The 19845-nt window shown below is 40.1% G+C and overlaps 2 protein-coding genes across 2 annotated transcripts; one reads left to right on the top strand and one right to left on the bottom strand.

Annotated features, from left to right (window-relative positions):
• The first annotated feature begins 2695 nt into the window (after positions 1 to 2695).
• LOC135699564 (uncharacterized) lies at positions 2696 to 3462 on the top strand. The gene is made up of 3 exons (XM_065219837.1): positions 2696 to 2811; positions 3037 to 3297; positions 3373 to 3462. The coding sequence occupies exons 1-3, from the start codon at positions 2707 to 2709 to the stop codon at positions 3460 to 3462; spliced, it is 456 nt and encodes a 151-aa protein (XP_065075909.1). The 5' UTR covers positions 2696 to 2706.
• An 11656-nt stretch (positions 3463 to 15118) lies between these two features.
• On the bottom strand, positions 15119 to 15928 carry LOC135699549 (general odorant-binding protein 67-like). The gene is made up of 4 exons (XM_065219825.1): positions 15841 to 15928; positions 15597 to 15776; positions 15292 to 15534; positions 15119 to 15229 (listed from the first exon to the last, which is right to left on the bottom strand). Exons 1-4 carry the CDS (start codon positions 15886 to 15888, stop codon positions 15119 to 15121), a joined length of 582 nt encoding a protein of 193 aa, XP_065075897.1. The 5' UTR covers positions 15889 to 15928.
• Between the last annotated feature and the right edge of the window lie 3917 nt (positions 15929 to 19845).

A 19845-nucleotide genomic window follows, 5' to 3' on the forward strand; every position in this document is an offset into this window, starting at 1 on the left:
AGATATATTAAAAAAAATATTTACTTTACTTAATAATCTATTTTTTTAAAGTAGGGGAATTTACGTATTCTCAGCAACCTAAGCAGTGACCTTCGTTCTATTGCCTTTTTCTCTATGGAACGCACACATATGCAGAATTGGTTTGTTTAAAATCTTTTGCTGCCAGCTGCTCTAACAATTTCAGTCGAAAGAATTGTCAAAAACTGTTTTGAAACGCTTTTACAAAGCTCCAATCTTCTCTAGTGAGAGCGAGTATTGTCGGCAACCAGTTTTTCTTCGGCAACCGTTCCATTTGAACTACATGTAAATCTGCTGTTCTATTATCGGCAACTCGAAATCAGCTACAATTTGTAGTGCGTGTGTTTCATTTCAAGAAAACCCTGCTAGATTGCTTTTTCTCAGTGGTAAAAATATAGTCAAATTGAAGCTGAAAGCATAAAGAATCGTTTGTATGCATTCAGCGAAGTGTTTTCGTAAGAAAATCCAGTGAAAATAGTGTTTCAATTTGGGTTGCCGAAAATAGTCTATCATGCCGAAGCCGTCATTTCCCCTATATATTTTTTTTTCATTTTAAAATAAATTCTCTACAACTCATCCTTGAACAACATTTCGATACATTCAATAGTTTTTAGGATACCGTATGCGTGATAATGTTTGCACCATCGTACAAATAAGGTTCACGTTTCACCTGTGCATACAATGCCTTGGTTTTCTTTGCATGCACGTAACCTATAGCTCATACCCTAGTAGGCTGTGTATAAAAGAAAATGATTTACTTAGTTTGACAGTTGCACCATGACGAAGTGGCAGCGTATTCGTGACTTGTCCCACGCGCAAATGTCGCAAAAAGACATTTCAATCGCCGTGGGAGTGTCCCGGTGGACCGTCAAAAGGGTTTTAGACCGAGAAAAGAAAGGACAACTATCCACGAAGGTGGCCACAGGACGTCCGAGGTCAGCTAGGGTTCCGAGGGTTATCGCTGCTATCAAAAGGAAGATTCGGGTGAAGATCGGCTCGGAAGATCGTAAAGGAAGATTACGGGGTGAAGTAAAGGGCATGGAAAAAAACTCACATGATTACCAACCGCATCCGGGAGCTACGAGTCAAACGATGTAAGAAAATCTTGAAGTTCCTTAAGCGAAAAAATCCGGTAATCCTGTTCACCGACGAGAGCATGTTAACCGTCGATCCCGTATCAAATTCCAGAACCGACCGGTATATTGGTTCTTTTCCGGTAAAACGTGGCCGACGAACACTAGAACGTGTATCTGACCAAGCATCCTGCTAGCGTTATGGTGTTTGGATTGGTGGCTTCCATGGCAAAAAAATGGACCCGGTGTTCATTCCAGAAAGCGACAAGGTCAACACGGAGGTCTACATCGGGATTTTAAGTAAGTATGTTCTTCCGTGGATCAAAGAACAGTACGGTCCGAAGCCAAATGTTGTATTTCAACTAGATGGGGCTCCGTGCCACACCTCGAACCGCACTCAGAAGTGGTTGCAGGAACATCTTCCGTTCTGGGCGAAGGATATGTGGCCGCCATCTAGCCCCGATCTTAATCCGCTGGATTACTCAATATGGCGCGTCATGAAGGCCAAGGCCTGTTCTAAACGCCACCCGAGTATAGCAAGCCTCAGACAAACATTGACCCGTACCTGGAGAGAAATGGATCCGGGGAGGTGTGTGGAGGCCGTAATTGCAGCAAGTGGAAAATCGATCGATGATTAACATAGTTTAAGACTCTGAGAAACATCCCCCCTTTGAATAAATAAAAAAAAAACTCGAAAACGAAATTTTTGAGATTTTTTTTAATTTTGACATTGCTCAATGGTGCAAACATTATCACGCAAATGGTACGTTTATTTCAAACATAGTGCCCATGAATAGACATTCGCCCTTTAATTATATGACGCTTGAGTCAAAATGGTCTGAATAGCTATGGAAGATTCATATTCCCTCCTGTTGAAAACATATTTTTTTTTTTTCCTTTGGTTTGTTTTTTCCGTCGATCTTGTTTTCCGTGCTGAGCACCAATGCTACCGACGTGCCAGAAAGGCAGCTCCCACACCTGGACCCTACCTATCGACCCATCAACTCATGAACCGGGGACCAATGGCTTTACTTCCCATCCGAAGGAAGGCGTGATCAGAGATGTTATGCCTCAGAACATCCCGGCGGCGCCGACTGGGATTGAACCCAGGCCTGCTGGGGTGAGAGGTAATCACGCTTACCACTACACCACCGGCGCCGTTTGTTGAAAACATAGACAAAGTTTAATTTATGTCGGAAAGCTTTTAGCTTTTTCATAAAGATTTCGCATAGTTTTTGATGTACAAACAAGGTGCTGAAAATCCATTCAAAATTATTTTTAGATATGTATATTGACTAATGACTTGTAGTAATTGATTATAGAGAGCTCATTTGGATTCGCTCAAAATATCAACCTTGACATTACCATCGCTCCGAAAAATACTCAGAATCAACACAGTTGTCCAAGGAAAATTTCCCATCCATTGAATTTCGTTTATTAAAACGTAATTCATTTCAACCCGTTCTCAATTATCCAGTTAGTTTTTTTTGTCACCATCAGATGGGTAATGCGAATTAAATTGTCCAAAAACTATCCAATCCCAACGAGATAATAAAAACGTTCGCGCCCAGAAGCCCAAGTTTCAGTTTGTTTTCACAACTAGATTGGCGACAACATGTTTCAACGACCGATTGTGGGCACAATTATCTGCTTCGTTGCATTACGACTGGCATTGGCAATCGAAACCGATGCGACCACACTCCCAACCCCAGTTGCTGCTGTAACATCTTCTAGGGAGGCACCATGCTTTAAGCCACCAACTGGCGTTGATCCGGCAGGATGTTGTAATCTTGCTGCTCCTTTCCCGGGGAAAGCACTAAGGTCATGTCAGCAGGCTCATGTTCAATGGCTGAATGGGACAAAAAATTCTACTGTGAGTAAGAAAGTAGAGTAGATTTCGAAGGCATGTCAATGTATTACCATTTGATTTTTTTTTCTCTAAAAGTGTGGATCGCAATGCCTTTTCAACTATTTGGTTAACGGTTCTACGCTGGTGCTAGACATAATGAATAATCCACCGGATAAGTGGCTTCTACAGGTACAGAACCTTAGCACTTACTTCAATACGATTACAAATTGTGTGAAAATTGCAAACTTTGACCAATTTCTGATGAATCTGATGAGTGAGGGTATCGCTTTTCAAGATGTTTTATGCGAACTGGACCTGTTGGTAGTAGCTGAGTGTATTAGCAAACATTTGTTCCTGGTAGGTTGAATACGTAGAGTTATTTTGGTTCAATGATTGATAACTAAACATTTGTTAAATTTGTTTCTATTCCAGAATTGTCCAGTGTTTGACAAAAGTGAACAATGCCAGGCTGTGAAAGCCTTTTTGAATTCGAATTGCTTGTATAGCCAATTATTTACGTAGAGGTTTGCAACTTGATTCGATGGTGAGCGACGGACATTTACTTTAACAATGGTTTAAATATTGTTGTATTATTACGTTATGGTGGGCTTACAAAAATATTGGAACTTCATATGCATCAAACCAAACTTTACATCAAATATCCGAACGTTTCATGGAGCTCCTGCAACATTAGTCTTCATGGCCAAAGATGACGATATAGGCATCATCTGCGGATCAATTGGTTCCCATGTTGGGTTTACCAGTGGCGTACTGTCACCGCCAAACTTGCAATATTTTGTTTTCCATTTTTATTTAACGATACACATTCCATTTTCACAATACACATTCCTTCGAAGTTAAACATGACTAATGAGATCAACCCAAATCTGAGTTCAGTTATCTCATAATCGCAAAAGTGCAGGAACTCAGCGATGAGTAAATGTGCATCATGTTTTCCTCTGGAAAACCTTAGAAAAACTGCCTGAAATGGGGAAAATTGACGAAAAGCAAACTAGGAGTAGTACCAGTCAGTGATGCAAAATCACGACAATACACGGCGATATCCAAAATTCTGCTTTGGTCACTCATTTGAGCTAACAGCTATCGTCAAGGCAAACCATATCAATTGCCAGTGACTAAAGGGCGAACACGAAATTATTGCGACACCGAAAATGTCATGCCAATTTTCTTATAATGTTTAGAATCATACCAAAATTTTAGGGTAGTTTTATACATATATTTACTTCAAAAATCAAAAGAAAAGTTAATCGATGGAGCCTTGAGTGTAAAATTGAACGCATTTTCGCTTGATGCCCTCCATCAAAGTCTTTACAGTGTCATCCGGTACCAGTTTCTCAGTTTTTTTTTTTCCATTTTCTTAACATGTCCTTCTCGTCTTTGACTGTCTTCTTGCTCTTCCGAAGTTCCCGCTTCATTATTGCCCAGTACTGCTCCACCGGGCGCAGCTCCGGACAGTTTGGCGGATTCATGTCCTTTGGAACAAAATGGACAGAATTGGCCTCATACCACTCCAGGACACTTTTAGAATAGTGGCATGATGCCAAATCTGGCCAAAATAGCGGAGCTTCGTCGTGCTGCTGCAAGAACGGCAAAAGGCGCTTCTCGAGGCACTCAGATTTGTAGATCTCGCCATTTACTGTGCCCTTTGTTACGAAAGGCTCACTCCTCAGTCCGCAAGAGCAGATGGCCTGCCAAATGAGATATTTGGAGGCGAACTTCGACATTTTCTTCTTCTGAAAAACTTCAACCCCGGAATTTGCTTAAAATCGGCTTTTATATACGTTTCGTCGTCCATCACACAGCAGCCATATTTTGTCAGCATCTTCTCGTAGAGCTTCCGTGCCCGAGTTTTAGCCGTCGATTGTTGCCGCTCATCGCGGTTTGGGAAGTTCTGTACCTTGTATGTATGTAGTCCAGCTCTCTTCTTTGCATTCTGGACGTAGCTCTGCGACATGCCGATCTTTTTAGCCAAATCACGGCTTGAGACGTTGGGATTTGCTTTAATCATCCGCTTCACCTTTCCCTCCGTCTTTTTGTTCTCCGGTCCCGGTTTTCTTCCAGCTCCTTTGCCGTGGTCCAACGTCAACCGCTCCTGGAACCGCTTCAACACTCTGGAGACGGTTGAATGGTGAATGTTCAACATTTTTCCCAACTGCCGGTGCGACAGGTCAGGAAATTCCAGGTGTTTGGAAAGAATTTGTTCTCTCAACTCGCGTTGGTTCACCTCCATTTTCGTTGAATCGAAAAACACGACTTCGAGTTTGACAGCAAGTGTTCAAAATTTGGTTGATTTTTACCCAATGGAAAAAAAGTTATGCCCTGTTGAATGTGTCGCAATAATTTCGTGTTCGCCCTTTATGATGATGTCAGTGACTATGCTGTGGTAGTGACTAGTGGTAGTGATGTCAGTGACTAACATGTGCAGATTTTATATTATTGCTGATTCACAGAAATCTTAGCATGCATCGACATTTAAAAAAAACAAGAAGAAGCAACATCCGCAGCTGTCAAGCATAAACACAACTGGATAATAACGATCATTGTTCGAAGCCTCGGTTGAAGACAGATCGAATCGTCTTGATGCAATCAACTCGATCCGCTGGATTATCAATTGTATCAATCAGGCTATACTGGAACCACATGTATCCCTAGAATCTACTAAATAATTGTGGAGACTGGTGTCCTCATGAAACGAAGTTGTGTAGTAGTCCATAGGTTGGTTGGAGGATCTTCTTGTGGCAATGTGCTTAAATGCAGTTAACACTTTTCTATTTAAATAGCTTCAGATTTATTCAATTTATCTTGCAAACTTCCATCTGGTTTCTTTCATGTTTTATGTGTTGCCATGTGAACAAGGTTTTCAACGGGGTCTTTAAAGAACGATTAAGTGTTCGGAAATCCCAAAAGCAGCTGTCAGTGACAATTGTCACAGCAAATGATAATTTTTCTCTGAACTGGCAATAGCTTGTTTGAGTTTTCAGGCCTATTGAGGATCAACGATCCCGGTAGCGTGGCCAAAACCTCAAGCGCCGTGGATATGCATCCTACAGATTTGCAGTCTTCGACAAAGAGCCAACTTTTGGTGATTTCTGATTAGTTCGTACTCCTGTCGTCATAGGTGGTGCTCGAATCTGTCTTTTGAGCGGATCAACGTACAAGGATAGTTTCTTCGGCAAATTTGTGCATTTTATAGTTCCGAGAAATATTGTCGAAGACTTTATATGGTCGGTCAATAAGACTATTTTAAACCTTGTCAAACTTTTTTTTAAAGGTTTTTTATGTTAGTATATTTTTGTATGTAAACTAAAATACATGATGCAAAAGTGTCTATGGTTGCAATACGCAAAAGGATGTTTTTGGAAAGTATTTAAACATTGACATGTAATTGTTTGTTCAAAATCAACCAGATTGTAACAACCCTTACCAGAGGTAAACAAAATGATCAATGGGCAATTTTTCTCTGAAAATGAGTTCCTTGTTTAAATGCTATCTACTTGATATAGAGCTTCCTTTTTTTTTTCTTTATTAGAGAGATTTTTAGCCATAGGCTAGTTCATCTCTTAATACTTGATAGATAATGATCTCATAATTTTAATGTTTTAGTATGTTTAAATAAATTTAATAAAATGTGATCTTTAAGTATTTTTGTACTTTTCATTGTTTAAAAAGTTGTCCAATCATGCAAGGTCCTTGAATTGTTTTCCGTCGATCTTGTTTACCGTGCTGAGCACCAATGCTACCGACGCCAGTGAGGCAGCTCCCACACCTGGGCCCTTCCTATCGACCCATGAACTCATGAACCGGGGATCAACGGCTTTACTTCCCTTCCGAAAGAAGGCGTGATCAGAGATGTTATGCCTCAGAACATCCCGGCGGCGCCTACTGGGATTGAACCCAGTCCTGCTGGGGTGAGAGGTAATCACACTTACTATTACACCAGCGGTGTCGCTTATCTTGCAAGGTCCGAGCATATAATCCATTGACGAATTAAACTTCAAGTTGATATGAACACATTAGTGTTGAGAACTCATCTGGACTCTTTCGGACCGGCGTTGCGAGCCTTTTGAAAACTTTGTTTGCCATCATTTATAGCAAAGTTTTAAAATTTTGGTCCAATTTTTGATTTGTTTCACATTCATTTCAAATGTCTAACTTATAAAATCAGCCATACCTTATCCATGCTCCATTCACTTAGAACACACATGAATTTCATGTGATTTAAATGTCAAAGTCATGTGCATGATTTATTACCATGATATGTTTTGCATATGAATATGTTCTACAACACATGCTAAATTTAAACACGATGCACATGAATTTGATGAAAGACCTTGTAGCAATCTAATAGTATAACTATTGGATTCCAAGTTGAGTTGTTGCTCTGAAATAGATAACTGAATTTCATTTAAGCAAATCGTAGTCATGCATACTGCATTCCAATAGTATCGTACAAACAGAAAAATTGTTATCTGATACGCTTGAAACTCAATATACAGAACTACGATCTACTTAAAAGATAATTATTGAACGGGGTTCAGTATGTAAAAATGATAAACACGATACATTTCAATTTTGATACATTAATTTACATTTTCATATTGTTTGTACAGTATATTAATCGTAGAAGATAGCTTAACCTATGCCCTGGATGCTCTAATCCTGTTTTTCGTTGGATCAATGCCGTGTTTTGTAATGAAAATATTGCATTAATGTTATAAATATATCTTATCATACAAACAATGTACTCACGGTTAATAATTTCTATAATTTCGTTAGGAAAACCTAACTCCACTAACAAACTTACTCTCCTCGCAAAGTTGCTGGTGAATTCCATGTTTGTTTTGACACTTTAGGCACTCTTCTCATCATTATAGTGAGATCCGTACGATTCATGTGTCATACACGTTAAATACACTAGTTGAAAACAGTAGCGCAGAATTATATGAGGATCTCATGGATTTCGATAAGTAAACACATGAAATCAATGTGTGGTTAGTATTGATTTCATAAGCAATAAAAACATATTATTTTTTGTGTAAATCTCATGACATCCGAGGGAAAAGCACATGATTCTATGGTGACAAGCAATGAATGGTCTTCATATTCCAAAACACATGAATGGAACGTGTCATTTTTTTTGAGTGTACAAACGAGAAACACTATTGCCGAATTTGGTTGGTGATGCTATGTCCAGAACAACATGTGAAAAGGGCATACAAGCTTTTTGTAAACAAACCTTTGTAGGCCCTTTTCTCACCAACCGAGGGTCGCCCACGCAAACCAGCAATATCATCGGGAAGGAGAAAGTGTCCCCTACCCGGTGATGTTAAAGGTTTGCGTTGGTGTCATATGGGTGGCGAGAAAAGGGCATAAGAAGGTTTGTTTACAAAAAGCTTGTATGCCCTTTTCACATGTTGTTCTGGATGTCACTTTTGTGTAGGTTTACCATATGGTATCCTAAAGGAGGACATGTCCTCTTTTTTCAATATTTTTTCTACATCCTTCTTTTGCCCAAAAATGTCCTCCTTTTTAGTACTTGCATTTTTTCCACTAACATATTTATAAAATTTTGTTCAAAGAGCGTTGTTTGATTAATTATGTCGCAACTTCATCTTATCTAGCAAATGCCATTCGATAGTGGGACCAGCAGTATACTACAGCTGTCAACAGTTCTACATTTAGGCTGTAGCATATTTGGTGAATTTTCACATAAATTTGACGGATGGAAAATTTTCAAATAAACCTCCCATTCTCCCAGACTTATTTGTGACAGATCATGAATTAATTTTGACAAACTATTTCTTGAAAATCGGAAGATCAACAACAGAGGAATTTTCGAACATCATAATTTATTTTCGAAAAGTCTAATTCAAGTGAAAATTCACCAAATGGAACCTCTTACAGACTATTAGTACGTTCAGACTACAGAGTTATAACATGTTATAGCGCTATCTTGATGGTGGTTTCTGTGTTTATGGCTTAAACGCTGTCCAGACTGGAGAGTTATAACATGTTATAACGATTGTCAACTAATTGCAGCACAGAAATCACCATCAAGATAGCGCTATAACGTGTTATAACTCTGTAGTCTGAACGTACTATTATACTATGTAATATAGGCTGTCTCGCTATGAGCACTCAAACATCTAGTTTTCACTGGAAATCCTATGTATGAGTGCTCATTGCAAGGCAGCCGATAAGACAGCCTATATTACATAATATAAACCATAGTCTGTACGAGGTATTAGACTGTAATTGGGGAATTTCCACTTCATTTTAACCATTGCTGAATTATCACTTACATTTTAAAGATGGGTAAATTTTCAAATGACCCTGGCATTGCACCATAGAGGTAACTCTAAGACCAGAAGGTCCCGAAGAAACGTGCTCAACTTTCTGGCTCAGCTCTGGTACTCTCTTCGGTCCCAAGCTAATCGGTGCACCCCTCGAAACATAGGAAAATCCACGAACCCCTCATTTTATCTGTCAAACTTTCATAGCGAATCAAAGCAAACGTAGAATTTCGACTAGAATGGGGTACGTTAATCGATTTGCTAGTCAAGTAGTGAGCCAGTTTAAAATCATTAGTTACCACCGGTTGATCGCACCAGACTTATTTCTGATAGACTAGCAATCCATATTGACAAAACACTTTCTCGAAAATTGACCAATCAATTGGTATAAGATATTTTCGAAATGTCAAAAATATCTTCTCGATGTATACTACACACAGCCAAATTGAATCCAACATGTGTTCTATTTCGACATTCTATTCTGGTTCTATGGGATTTTAGGTTTTTTTAAGTGTCCTATGCTGAATCAATGGTAAAATTAACAAGTAGCTTAAATGTTCCATTTTCATACTGGTTTCAATCAGCGATGACATGTATCCTGATTTTTGTACATGATACAAGTTGGGATGGTTTTGAGTTTGTAGTTTTCATGCAAAACAGCTAGATTACATAGATCATTTCAAACTGAACATTGCATTAGATCCTAAGTAACATTGATCGATTCGATTCTTCATCGACTTTCTCTTTCGTTAATAACTTGAGCACATAACCGTTTCTTGTTGTGTTTGTAGTATTAGATGCTAGATAAAAGCTAATTTTACCGATCTGTATGCTGAAAATACCTTAGAATGTATAAATGGCGGTGGGGATACAAAGAGAAAGTCGACGAAGAGAATCTACCAATGTTACTTAGGACCTAATGAAATGTTCAGCTTGGTTTTTCCAAGTATCAACAATGAATTATGAAGGCAAGTTTGTTGCATATTTCATAAGTATAACGAGAAGATGAATTGAATAACGATTACAAGTTATGAACAATCTCAATTGAATCTTTGAAAAACCAGAATTTTGTGATAGCGCATATATTATTAATACGTTTGCTAAAAACTAATTGTTCTCCATTTATGTTAAGAAAAGCAATCATTGTCCTCCTTTATCTCCAAACCTCAAATGAAATGTCCTCCTTTTCAAGATTTGTATATGGTAAGCCTACTTTTGTGGCATTGATGCATGCATTTTTGTTCTACATGTTTTGACCTCAGATACCCTAGTCAGTTAGGGCACGGTATTACCATAGAGGTAACTCTAAGACCACTGGTTCCCGAAGAAAATCATTATTATTTTTGGCTCACTCAGTACCAGAACAATGGTCCCAAGCAGTCCCAAGCTATTTCACTCACCCTTGCATGTTCTGCATGAATCCACACACCCCTGATGTTATCTGTCAAACTTTCATAGCGAATCAAAACAAACATAGTGTAGTAATAGAATTTCAACTAGAATAGGGTACGTTAATCGTTTGCTTGGGACCAATAGGCTACTAAAGTGGTGAGCCAATTTAAAATCGTTAGTTTCGTATTGATTGTTGGTATTACCAAGCTTGGAGGCGGAGGATTTGATTTCCCTGTTATTCGAAAACAGCTTCTGGATCAAAGCATCATTGTGCTTACCACACAATATTCATGTATTATTTAGCATAAAATCGACGATAACAAATCAAGAAGACTGGCAACTTTGCCAGAATCCAAGCGACATATACAATGGCGCTGCGCTTGAGTGAAGGTGCAAGCAACACATAGAGAAATGAGCTTATACTCAAACCCTTCTTCTGAGGATGTAATCTTTGCTATCAAATTCGTTCGAAGCATTTACCTTTGAGCGGCAGACGACGCGATTGTACCTGTTTCATAGCGTTCGTATGAGAAAATGGAAGAGTTGCCGGTCTTCTTGATTTGTTGTCTTTGATAGAATGCTCTCAATCAAGAAATGTGGAAATTTTTCAAAGAACAGTAAGTTGAGAGTAAGCGTAAGCCCGTAACGTGGGTAGATCACCTTTTCGCTGTACTACCACCGATTCCTAGTCCTGACTGCTTCAAACTAGGGGAATAGGATTTTTCAGTAATCAAATGAACACATCTTAGTCCTTGCTACTTTTTATGCCTTGTTAATAGTGATAAGTCCTCGGGATGCTTGGACCGAGGATGATCTTGAAACAAGGAAAACAAAAAAAGCTCGTGTAAGAGCGTCAATGCCAGTAAGAAGATATTGTTACATGATATTAAAGGTTGTATCGTCGGTGGTGAGGCGAAAGTGAGTGGCGCATGCTAGGGTGGGCAAATTGTGAAATTTTCGCTTCAAACTGCAGAAAAAAAAAAATTTAAAACAGTCGAGACAGCAATATTTGTAGTGCAATAGGACGCGTGCTCTATCCTAATCGTTCCGAGGAATAATCTCCTAAGTGAATGCCTTCGTTTTTGTTGTTTCCTTACTTTTGTTTAATTTTACCTGAAAATAATCGTCGTCACAGTTTTGAACGGCGATCAAGATGTTCAAGCGACCTTAGCGGTTTGTAGTGATATGAAGAGCTCGGTGGCCTAATGGCAACCGGGTTTGCTTCAAATTGACTGGTTTTGCGAACTAAGCAGAAAATCATGATGAATGTGGGCGTCTTAGTGGAATACCTGTATAATGAGAGAGAAGGATTAGTATTTTCCGAGTTGGTTGGAAATGCTAACATGAAGCTTTAGTGTGATGATTTATTAGCTAGAGAATGATCTTTAGAAGAATGTAGGTGGATAGTTCCGTTAGAGTACGGCAGTATGAAAATTGAATAGAAGTTGAAAATGAGCGAAGGGCCATTAAAGCGACAGTTTTTCAAGATGACGCACATTTTTGCCTGTGGACTTGGAGACATACTTCAAGTCCCCGCGTACATCGTACGGGCTAGGCAAAAATGTGCGTCATCTTGAAAAACTGTCGCTTTAATGGCCCCCTTCGCTCATTTTCAACTTCTATTCAATTTCATACTGCCGTACTCTAACGGAACTATCCACCTACATTCTTCTAAGATCATTCTCTAGCTAATAAATCATCACACTAAAGCTTCATGTTAGCATTTCCAACCAACTCTGAAAATCGTTAACTTCGCGTATGAAGTAACATAAAAAACACTTTGAATGTAACAACTCAAGGCGGGAGTAGCCGTCAACAATGCTGATGATGGTACAGCACGCAACAACCACCCTACTGCTTTCTCTCTGAGATGATCACGTTGGTCATGACGAGAGGAGCAACACAATAGTTGGGTAAAGAAGAACTGCATTATAATACACCATCGACTGGAAATGCTCTCGCGACGTGGGGCTTTAGGTAGTGATGAAAACGTCGCTAGAACTATTCCACAGCCGCAGTCAGTTTATGAGCAACAAGAGGGACGCACATTTTTGCCTGTGGACTTGGAGACATACTTCAAGTCCCCGCGTACATCGTACGGGCTAGGCAAAAATGTGCGTCATCTTGAAAAACTGTCGCTTTAATGGCCCTTCGCTCATTTTCAACTTCTATTCAATTTTCATACTGCCGTACTCTAACGGAACTATCCACCTACATTCTTCTAAAGATCATTCTCTAGCTAATAAATCATCACACTAAAGCTTCATGTTAGCATTTCCAACCAACTCTGAAAATCGTTAACTTCGCGTATGAAGTAACATAAAAAACACTTTGAATGTAGTATTTTCCATTTAATTCCACTACTTTATTTGCTTATCCTTGATGTCAAAGGTAAGCAAATAAAGTAGTGGAATTAAATGGAAAATACTAATCCTTCTCTCTCTCATCAGAAAATCATGATTTCAATCCCGTGCTCCTTCTTAATAAAAAATTGTGTTGGTCACGTTGATTTCTTAAAGTATTTATTTATCTTTTAATCACCTTCGGTTACATTATTTTTTTCAAATTGATTCCATTGAATAGCTTCAGGTTGCCAGGCTTGAACGATCATCAATCGTAATCGTTTATTGTGATGTGAGTGGCTCGGTGACCTAGTAGCGATTGTTACCGTTTGGGTAGTTTACCCTATATCACCAGCAATGAGCGATGAGAGTGAGTGTAGGTATTGGCAATACATACTGCTTTTCAGTATGAACGAGCTATTGAGTTATTTATTATATTAAGCTATTTATTAAACTGTTAAACCGGAAGTTATTGGTCATTTATCTAATGTTATATGTTATAAAACTTAATTTATTAAAACAAATGCAAATGTGTAAAAGATCGCCGAACAGATTACAATTTGTTAAACATAAGGTACACTTCCCATACAGACACCACAAACAGGATCGGATCATAGAAGAGGGAAACAAATTGAAAGTATGACGGGTGGAAACAGGGAGTATGGTCAAATAGGAGAAAATCGAGGTTACCACTGGGTCAGATCGAATGGGCAAGTTCTTTTCCACTTCAGCTCTTCTCGAAGGAGGTTTGGAGCATAGTTCGCAGATAAAAGTCAAAGTGTTTAAACAAGTTATAATTCAAGTCGAAGTGACTTTCCAGTTAAATTAAGTTGAAAAAAACCTCTGGAACACGTTAATCAAAAGAATCAGGACCCATTGTCCTTAGTTTAAGTCTCCGCTGTTCAGCGTTGAGCCACCGAACGCTTTCTAGACCATCGGAGCGGTCAACCGGCCCCCAGCAAGCGTGAAGTTCCTCGCAACCACTGGCGATCAAATGAACGCTGTCTAGACCGTCGGAGCGGTCAACCAAGCGAGCGTCGGGAAACACGAAATCGCGACTTTAGTAGTTTGGAAAAAGGTAGCTGGTGAGACCCAGTGATCAGCACGAGGTTCGATGCGGTCATTCCATAGCATTAGTAACCTGAGCGACGAAGCCAGTAGCAGATCATCCGCCGGGTCATCCGCCCAGCGATCCACGATCCAGCACGCCGGCCGGCCATTCACACACCCACACACGCACACACCCTATTATTCGTAAGTAACATAAAAATCTAACATGCTTAAAAGAAGACGGAGTAGAAGGTTATTTGCGCGCTGATCAGCCTCACCATCCCACCCTTTGTCGAGATACGACCTGGGGAAGAGTTGTGAGCTAAACCAGCAAAAGAGGCTGGTGGAAAGCCCACCCCGTTGGTCCCCATGGCTCTAGACCAAGGACCTGGGGCATTGCCATAATAGAGAGCTCTGCTCCCGCCAGAAGTTACACGACCAATGTTGCTTCCTGAGCAGAAGAGGTCTCAGCATCATCCCTTGTTTTTTGTATTAGAAAAAAAGGTTAAAATAATGTCTAATAGAACTCGGTTGCAACGGAGCGATAACAATGTATTAAAAAATGACGCAAGCTTGATCAGGGTTCGAATAGCGACGACGAATTTGGTTAGAACAGGTACGTAAAAGCAGTGTTATTAGCGGTACATGGCTATGCATCATGATTGAATCATCCGGAATGACTTCTTTGCTATCGTTTCTCTGCTGAGAAGTTTAATGCGACATGACAGTCATTGTTGTCGTCGTTTGAAGCCACCGCCGAATTTGAACCAACTCGATCGGAAGCTCGGCTATAATAGTTTTATTTGTATATATATAATAAGGGACTCGGTGTCCTAAGCTTACCCGTGACTTATTATGGCGAAAGATAAGAACGAAAAGTTCATTTTCCCATAGTAACTCCTATATAAACTGCGTAAGGCCAGTGAGTGAAGTATGCGATTGCATGCAAATGAGTTCAAATGAGTCCGATCTGGACTGGATTTGAAATATATTGCTTGATTTATTAATTGTTACTTGTCAGTTTTTAATTAAACCAGTTGGTTCACTTGTCTGTTTTGGTCGTTTCGATGAATTTCCATTTTAAGGCATGTTCGGCCCCTTCATCAAGGTCATGATCGGACAACCATTTAGTAAATGGACCTTCAGTTGATTACATTCATCACTGGGGGTCCACGCTGAGGTTGGACAATCCTGGAAACCGATTACAAAGTATTTTGCCTTCTTTAGATGATATTTTGCAGATTCGAACTCACCGTGAACATCGTAGTAGGCAAACAGTCAAAAAAGGTACCTGCGGCGACGCTACAACCTAGACTGTTCTTTTCCGATAGCGTCGCGGCTACTTTCTGGTAACAAGTGTCCACTGAAGTCTTGGCAACCGTTTGCCAGTCGCTTGATGATCCGACAAGTGAAACCAACTTGGAAGTGGCCGCATCCTTACTCAGCACATCGTTGGTCATAATGCCCAACTCTTCGAGCATACACTGGGCCATGCACTGCAAATATGGATAGTGAAAATTAATTTTAGAAAATTACATTCTATCACTCTCAAAGTTACATTAAAAACAGGAGGAGAACTTCCCGGTGTTGGTGGTAAATCTGGTTTCGGGAACCTCTGCATGCAAGTAGTGAACTCTTCTCGGGTCGGTATAAAATTAGGAGTTGCACAGCATTCCTTTAGGTGCTTATTGTTGGGTCGGTTGAAGCATTCCGGATTGATTTGTTGCTGGCTGCAGACCTAAGAATAATACAAAAAAGTAGTTGAATTTCTGGTGTTATTAAATATTCTAAACTAATGTTACCGTAGCAACCAAACCGATCCCAGTAAGCAGAACCAAATTGAACTTCATTTTGCCAGTAGGGTGACTCGATTGCACTAAACCAAACACAAGAACAGTTCTACGATCAACCCTAGTCGATGCAAGAGCTTTTATGCAAAGTTTTCAGCTCGCATTCACTAACCGTGAAATTGGACCACGGTCAGAGAAAAAACTGAACTGCCTAAACACTCAATCGCGGAACATTTGACAAGGGCCTATCAGTTTTTGTAAACATAACTTGTAATGTCATTTTCGCGTAAATCGAAGCTTGCCTGTGCAAACCGACAACACTTCCCGATAGTCGTTGGTTTGCGTGGGCGGTAAGCCCTTTTCAAATGTTACTTAGTATGTTTGAGAATGTCATCCAGTTCATCGGGTGGATGATCTTGCACAATACGGTGATGTTTTTTTTTTTTTTTTTTTTTTTTCTTTACCGCCGGTTTTTGGTTAAAATACGCAGTGTGTTTCAATGCTTACAAATCGTTTAAGTTGGAAAACATATTAGTTAATCTGATGAGAGCATGATGTTTCAACATGGATTTTCAGCATTAAAGTTGCAATTTTGAAATTTGGATGAGTGTTCGCTTGTGGACATAACCAACTGGATGAAACCATTCTGCTATTTCAAGAACGTCAAAATTATACAAGAATGCTGCAATATTCCTCGTGTCATCGTTTCAAACAGAGTATCGATGCTTAATGTTCGGAGAAGCGCAGAATTGTGTTGACGACTACCGTCGTAAGTGCTGTGAAGTTGGATGGATCATTAAAAGCATTCATTCATTGAGCAGTTCCACGCCAAATGACGAATCGATTTGACGTGACTTTCTCCGATTTGCATGAAACTTTGCCTAATTGTTTGTTATGGTCTCAATCATTAACATTTGAACTAAAATTCAGCCATGCATAATTTTAAAAATGAAGTATTCTATATTTTTTTTAAAAACCATAACTTGTAATAACATCTGAAAAAGTTGTTGGAAAAAATATTCCTTTTAAACAAAAATATGCACGGTAAAAAAAGTTAAAAAATTTTGGGTAATAAATTCAAAAAAAGTGTTTCAAACACAAATTACTAAAAATTACTATCTTTAATATTCTTTAAAACTAACCTAAAAATATTGTCACTAACAATTGATACGGTATCCGATAAAGATCATTTTTAATTTGAGTGAGTGGCAAAAGCTGTTTTGTCAATATCCCCAGATTTTGCAGCACTGGTCGAAGCTATTTGCTTTACTTTTTTATTTTAAAGCTTCCTTATCCAATATGGAGTATTTCCCGGCCAAACATCAGCACAATTGATTTATTTTACTTGACCTTCGTCGATTTGCATATTTGTTTGTTATCATCCACATATGTGCAAAAATTCGGCCTTCTTGGATTTTTATTTTTCAAAATGATTTTTTGACATTTTTCAAATCGTAACTAGTATGAAAACGCCACTTTTAAACGATTTTTTTCCTTGATTTTCTTCTTTCTGTACTGAGTAACAATGCTACCGACGCCAGGGAGGCAGCTGTCACACCTGGACCCTACATATGGACCCTTCAACTCATGGACCGTGGACCAACGGCTTTACTTCCCTTCCGAAGGAACGCGTGATATGAGAATTTATGCCTCAGAAAATCACGACGACGTCGACTGGGATTGAACCCAGGCCCTTTGAAGTGAGAAGCAATCACGCTTACCACTACACCACCGGCGCCGGGAAGTGAAGTAAAGCCATTGGTCCCCGGTCCATGAGTTGATGGGTCGATAGGTAGGGTCCAGGTGTGAGAGCTGCCTTCCTGGCGTCGGTAGCATTGAACACAAGACACAAATCAAGGAAAATAATTTACCGTGTATATTTTTCCGAACATGACTTAATTTTTCTTTACAACTCAGCCTCAGAAGTAATTTTGGTTAGAAGTGACGTTTTCATACTACGATTTATTGAAAAATGCAAGGGGGTGGTCACTCCGCACAGTGTGCAAAAATACAGTTGGACACACCTGGGCACTCTCATTGGCACTATTTGGCACCAGAAGTTACTAGCAACACTGTTCTATATCTGCACCTGTGCATGTGTCAACATTTTAATCATTGTATCAACAACAATTGCATTGCCATCGCGAATTTCCAGCCAAGTTCCGCCATGGATTCCTCAACAGCGCACATTTTAATGGCTGTCCCAAGCAATACATCATTCGTATGAGTATTTCTTCGTTTTTAAATCATGAATGAGGAGAGGGGGTCCTTTATTGTTGCTCATAAATTAAATTAAAAAAAAAACGTAATTCCTCTAGCCTTTCTAGCCGAAAGAAAAGAAACGAAACGGATGAAATGGTGCCCTCCACTACCCGAGAAAGAACCGATAACTAATCGATAACATATGAACATCTTAGTGTGGTCTGATTCATTATTTTGGTATGCTTGTGGTATGAAACCTTGTTTAATATTTTGTAAAATATCAAATAAATACCATATATAATACTAGCTGAGTGTACCCGGTCTTGCTTGGGATTCAATATTAGCTTGAGTTTATGCACCGATTTAAAAAAAAAGCATGCTATATTGTACGTAGCCCCCCTCCCCTATTATCTAAGGGGCTACCCCCTATGATTATCTCCTTATACCCCCCCACTCGCCTCCACATGCCTAATTTGGTTCCAATTGCTTGATTAGTTCTCGAGTTATGCAGAAATTTCTGTTTCATTTGTATGGGAGCCCCCCTTACAGAAGGGGGAGGGGTCTCGAACCATCATAAGAACCTTCCACGGCCCCAAAAACCCCTGTATACAAATTTTCATGCCAATCGGTTCAGTAGTTTCCGAGTCTATAAGGGTCAGACAGACAGACAGACAGACAGACAGACAGACAGACAGACAGACAGACAGACAGACAGACAGACAGACAGACAGACAGACAGACAGACAGACAGACAGACAGACAGACAGACAGACAGACAGACAGACAGACAGACAGACAGACAGACAGACAGACAGACAGACAGACAGACAGACAGACAGACAGACAGACAGACAGACAGACAGACAGACAGACAGACAGACAGACAGACAGACAGACAGACAGACAGACAGACAGACAGACAGACAGACAGACAGACAGACAGACAGACAGACAGACAGACAGACAGACAGACAGACAGACAGACAGACAGACAGACAGACAGACAGACAGACAGACAGACAGACAGACAGACAGACAGACAGACAGACAGACAGACAGACAGACAGACAGACAGACAGACAGACAGACAGACAGACAGACAGACAGACAGACAGACAGACAGACAGACAGACAGACAGACAGACAGACAGACAGACAGACAGACAGACAGACAGACAGACAGACAGACAGACAGACAGACAGACAGACAGACAGACAGACAGACAGACAGACAGACAGACAGACAGACAGACAGACAGACAGACAGACAGACAGACAGACAGACAGACAGACAGACAGACAGACAGACAGACAGACAGACAGACAGACAGACAGACAGACAGACAGACAGACAGACAGACAGACAGACAGACAGACAGACAGACAGACAGACAGACAGACAGACAGACAGACAGACAGACAGACAGACAGACAGACAGACAGACAGACAGACAGACAGACAGACAGACAGACAGACAGACAGACAGACAGACAGACAGACAGACAGACAGACAGACAGACAGACAGACAGACAGACAGACAGACAGACAGACAGACAGACAGACAGACAGACAGACAGACAGACAGACAGACAGACAGACAGACAGACAGACAGACAGACAGACAGACAGACAGACAGACAGACAGACAGACAGACAGACAGACAGACAGACAGACAGACAGACAGACAGACAGACAGACAGACAGACAGACAGACAGACAGACAGACAGACAGACAGACAGACAGACAGACAGACAGACAGACAGACAGACAGACAGACAGACAGACAGACAGACAGACAGACAGACAGACAG

Source organism: Ochlerotatus camptorhynchus, unplaced genomic scaffold (genome assembly GCF_037179485.1).
Source record: "Ochlerotatus camptorhynchus isolate MF236.1 unplaced genomic scaffold, CSIRO-AGI_Acam_v1.1 ptg000112l, whole genome shotgun sequence".
Taxonomy (NCBI): domain Eukaryota; kingdom Metazoa; phylum Arthropoda; class Insecta; order Diptera; family Culicidae; genus Ochlerotatus; species Ochlerotatus camptorhynchus.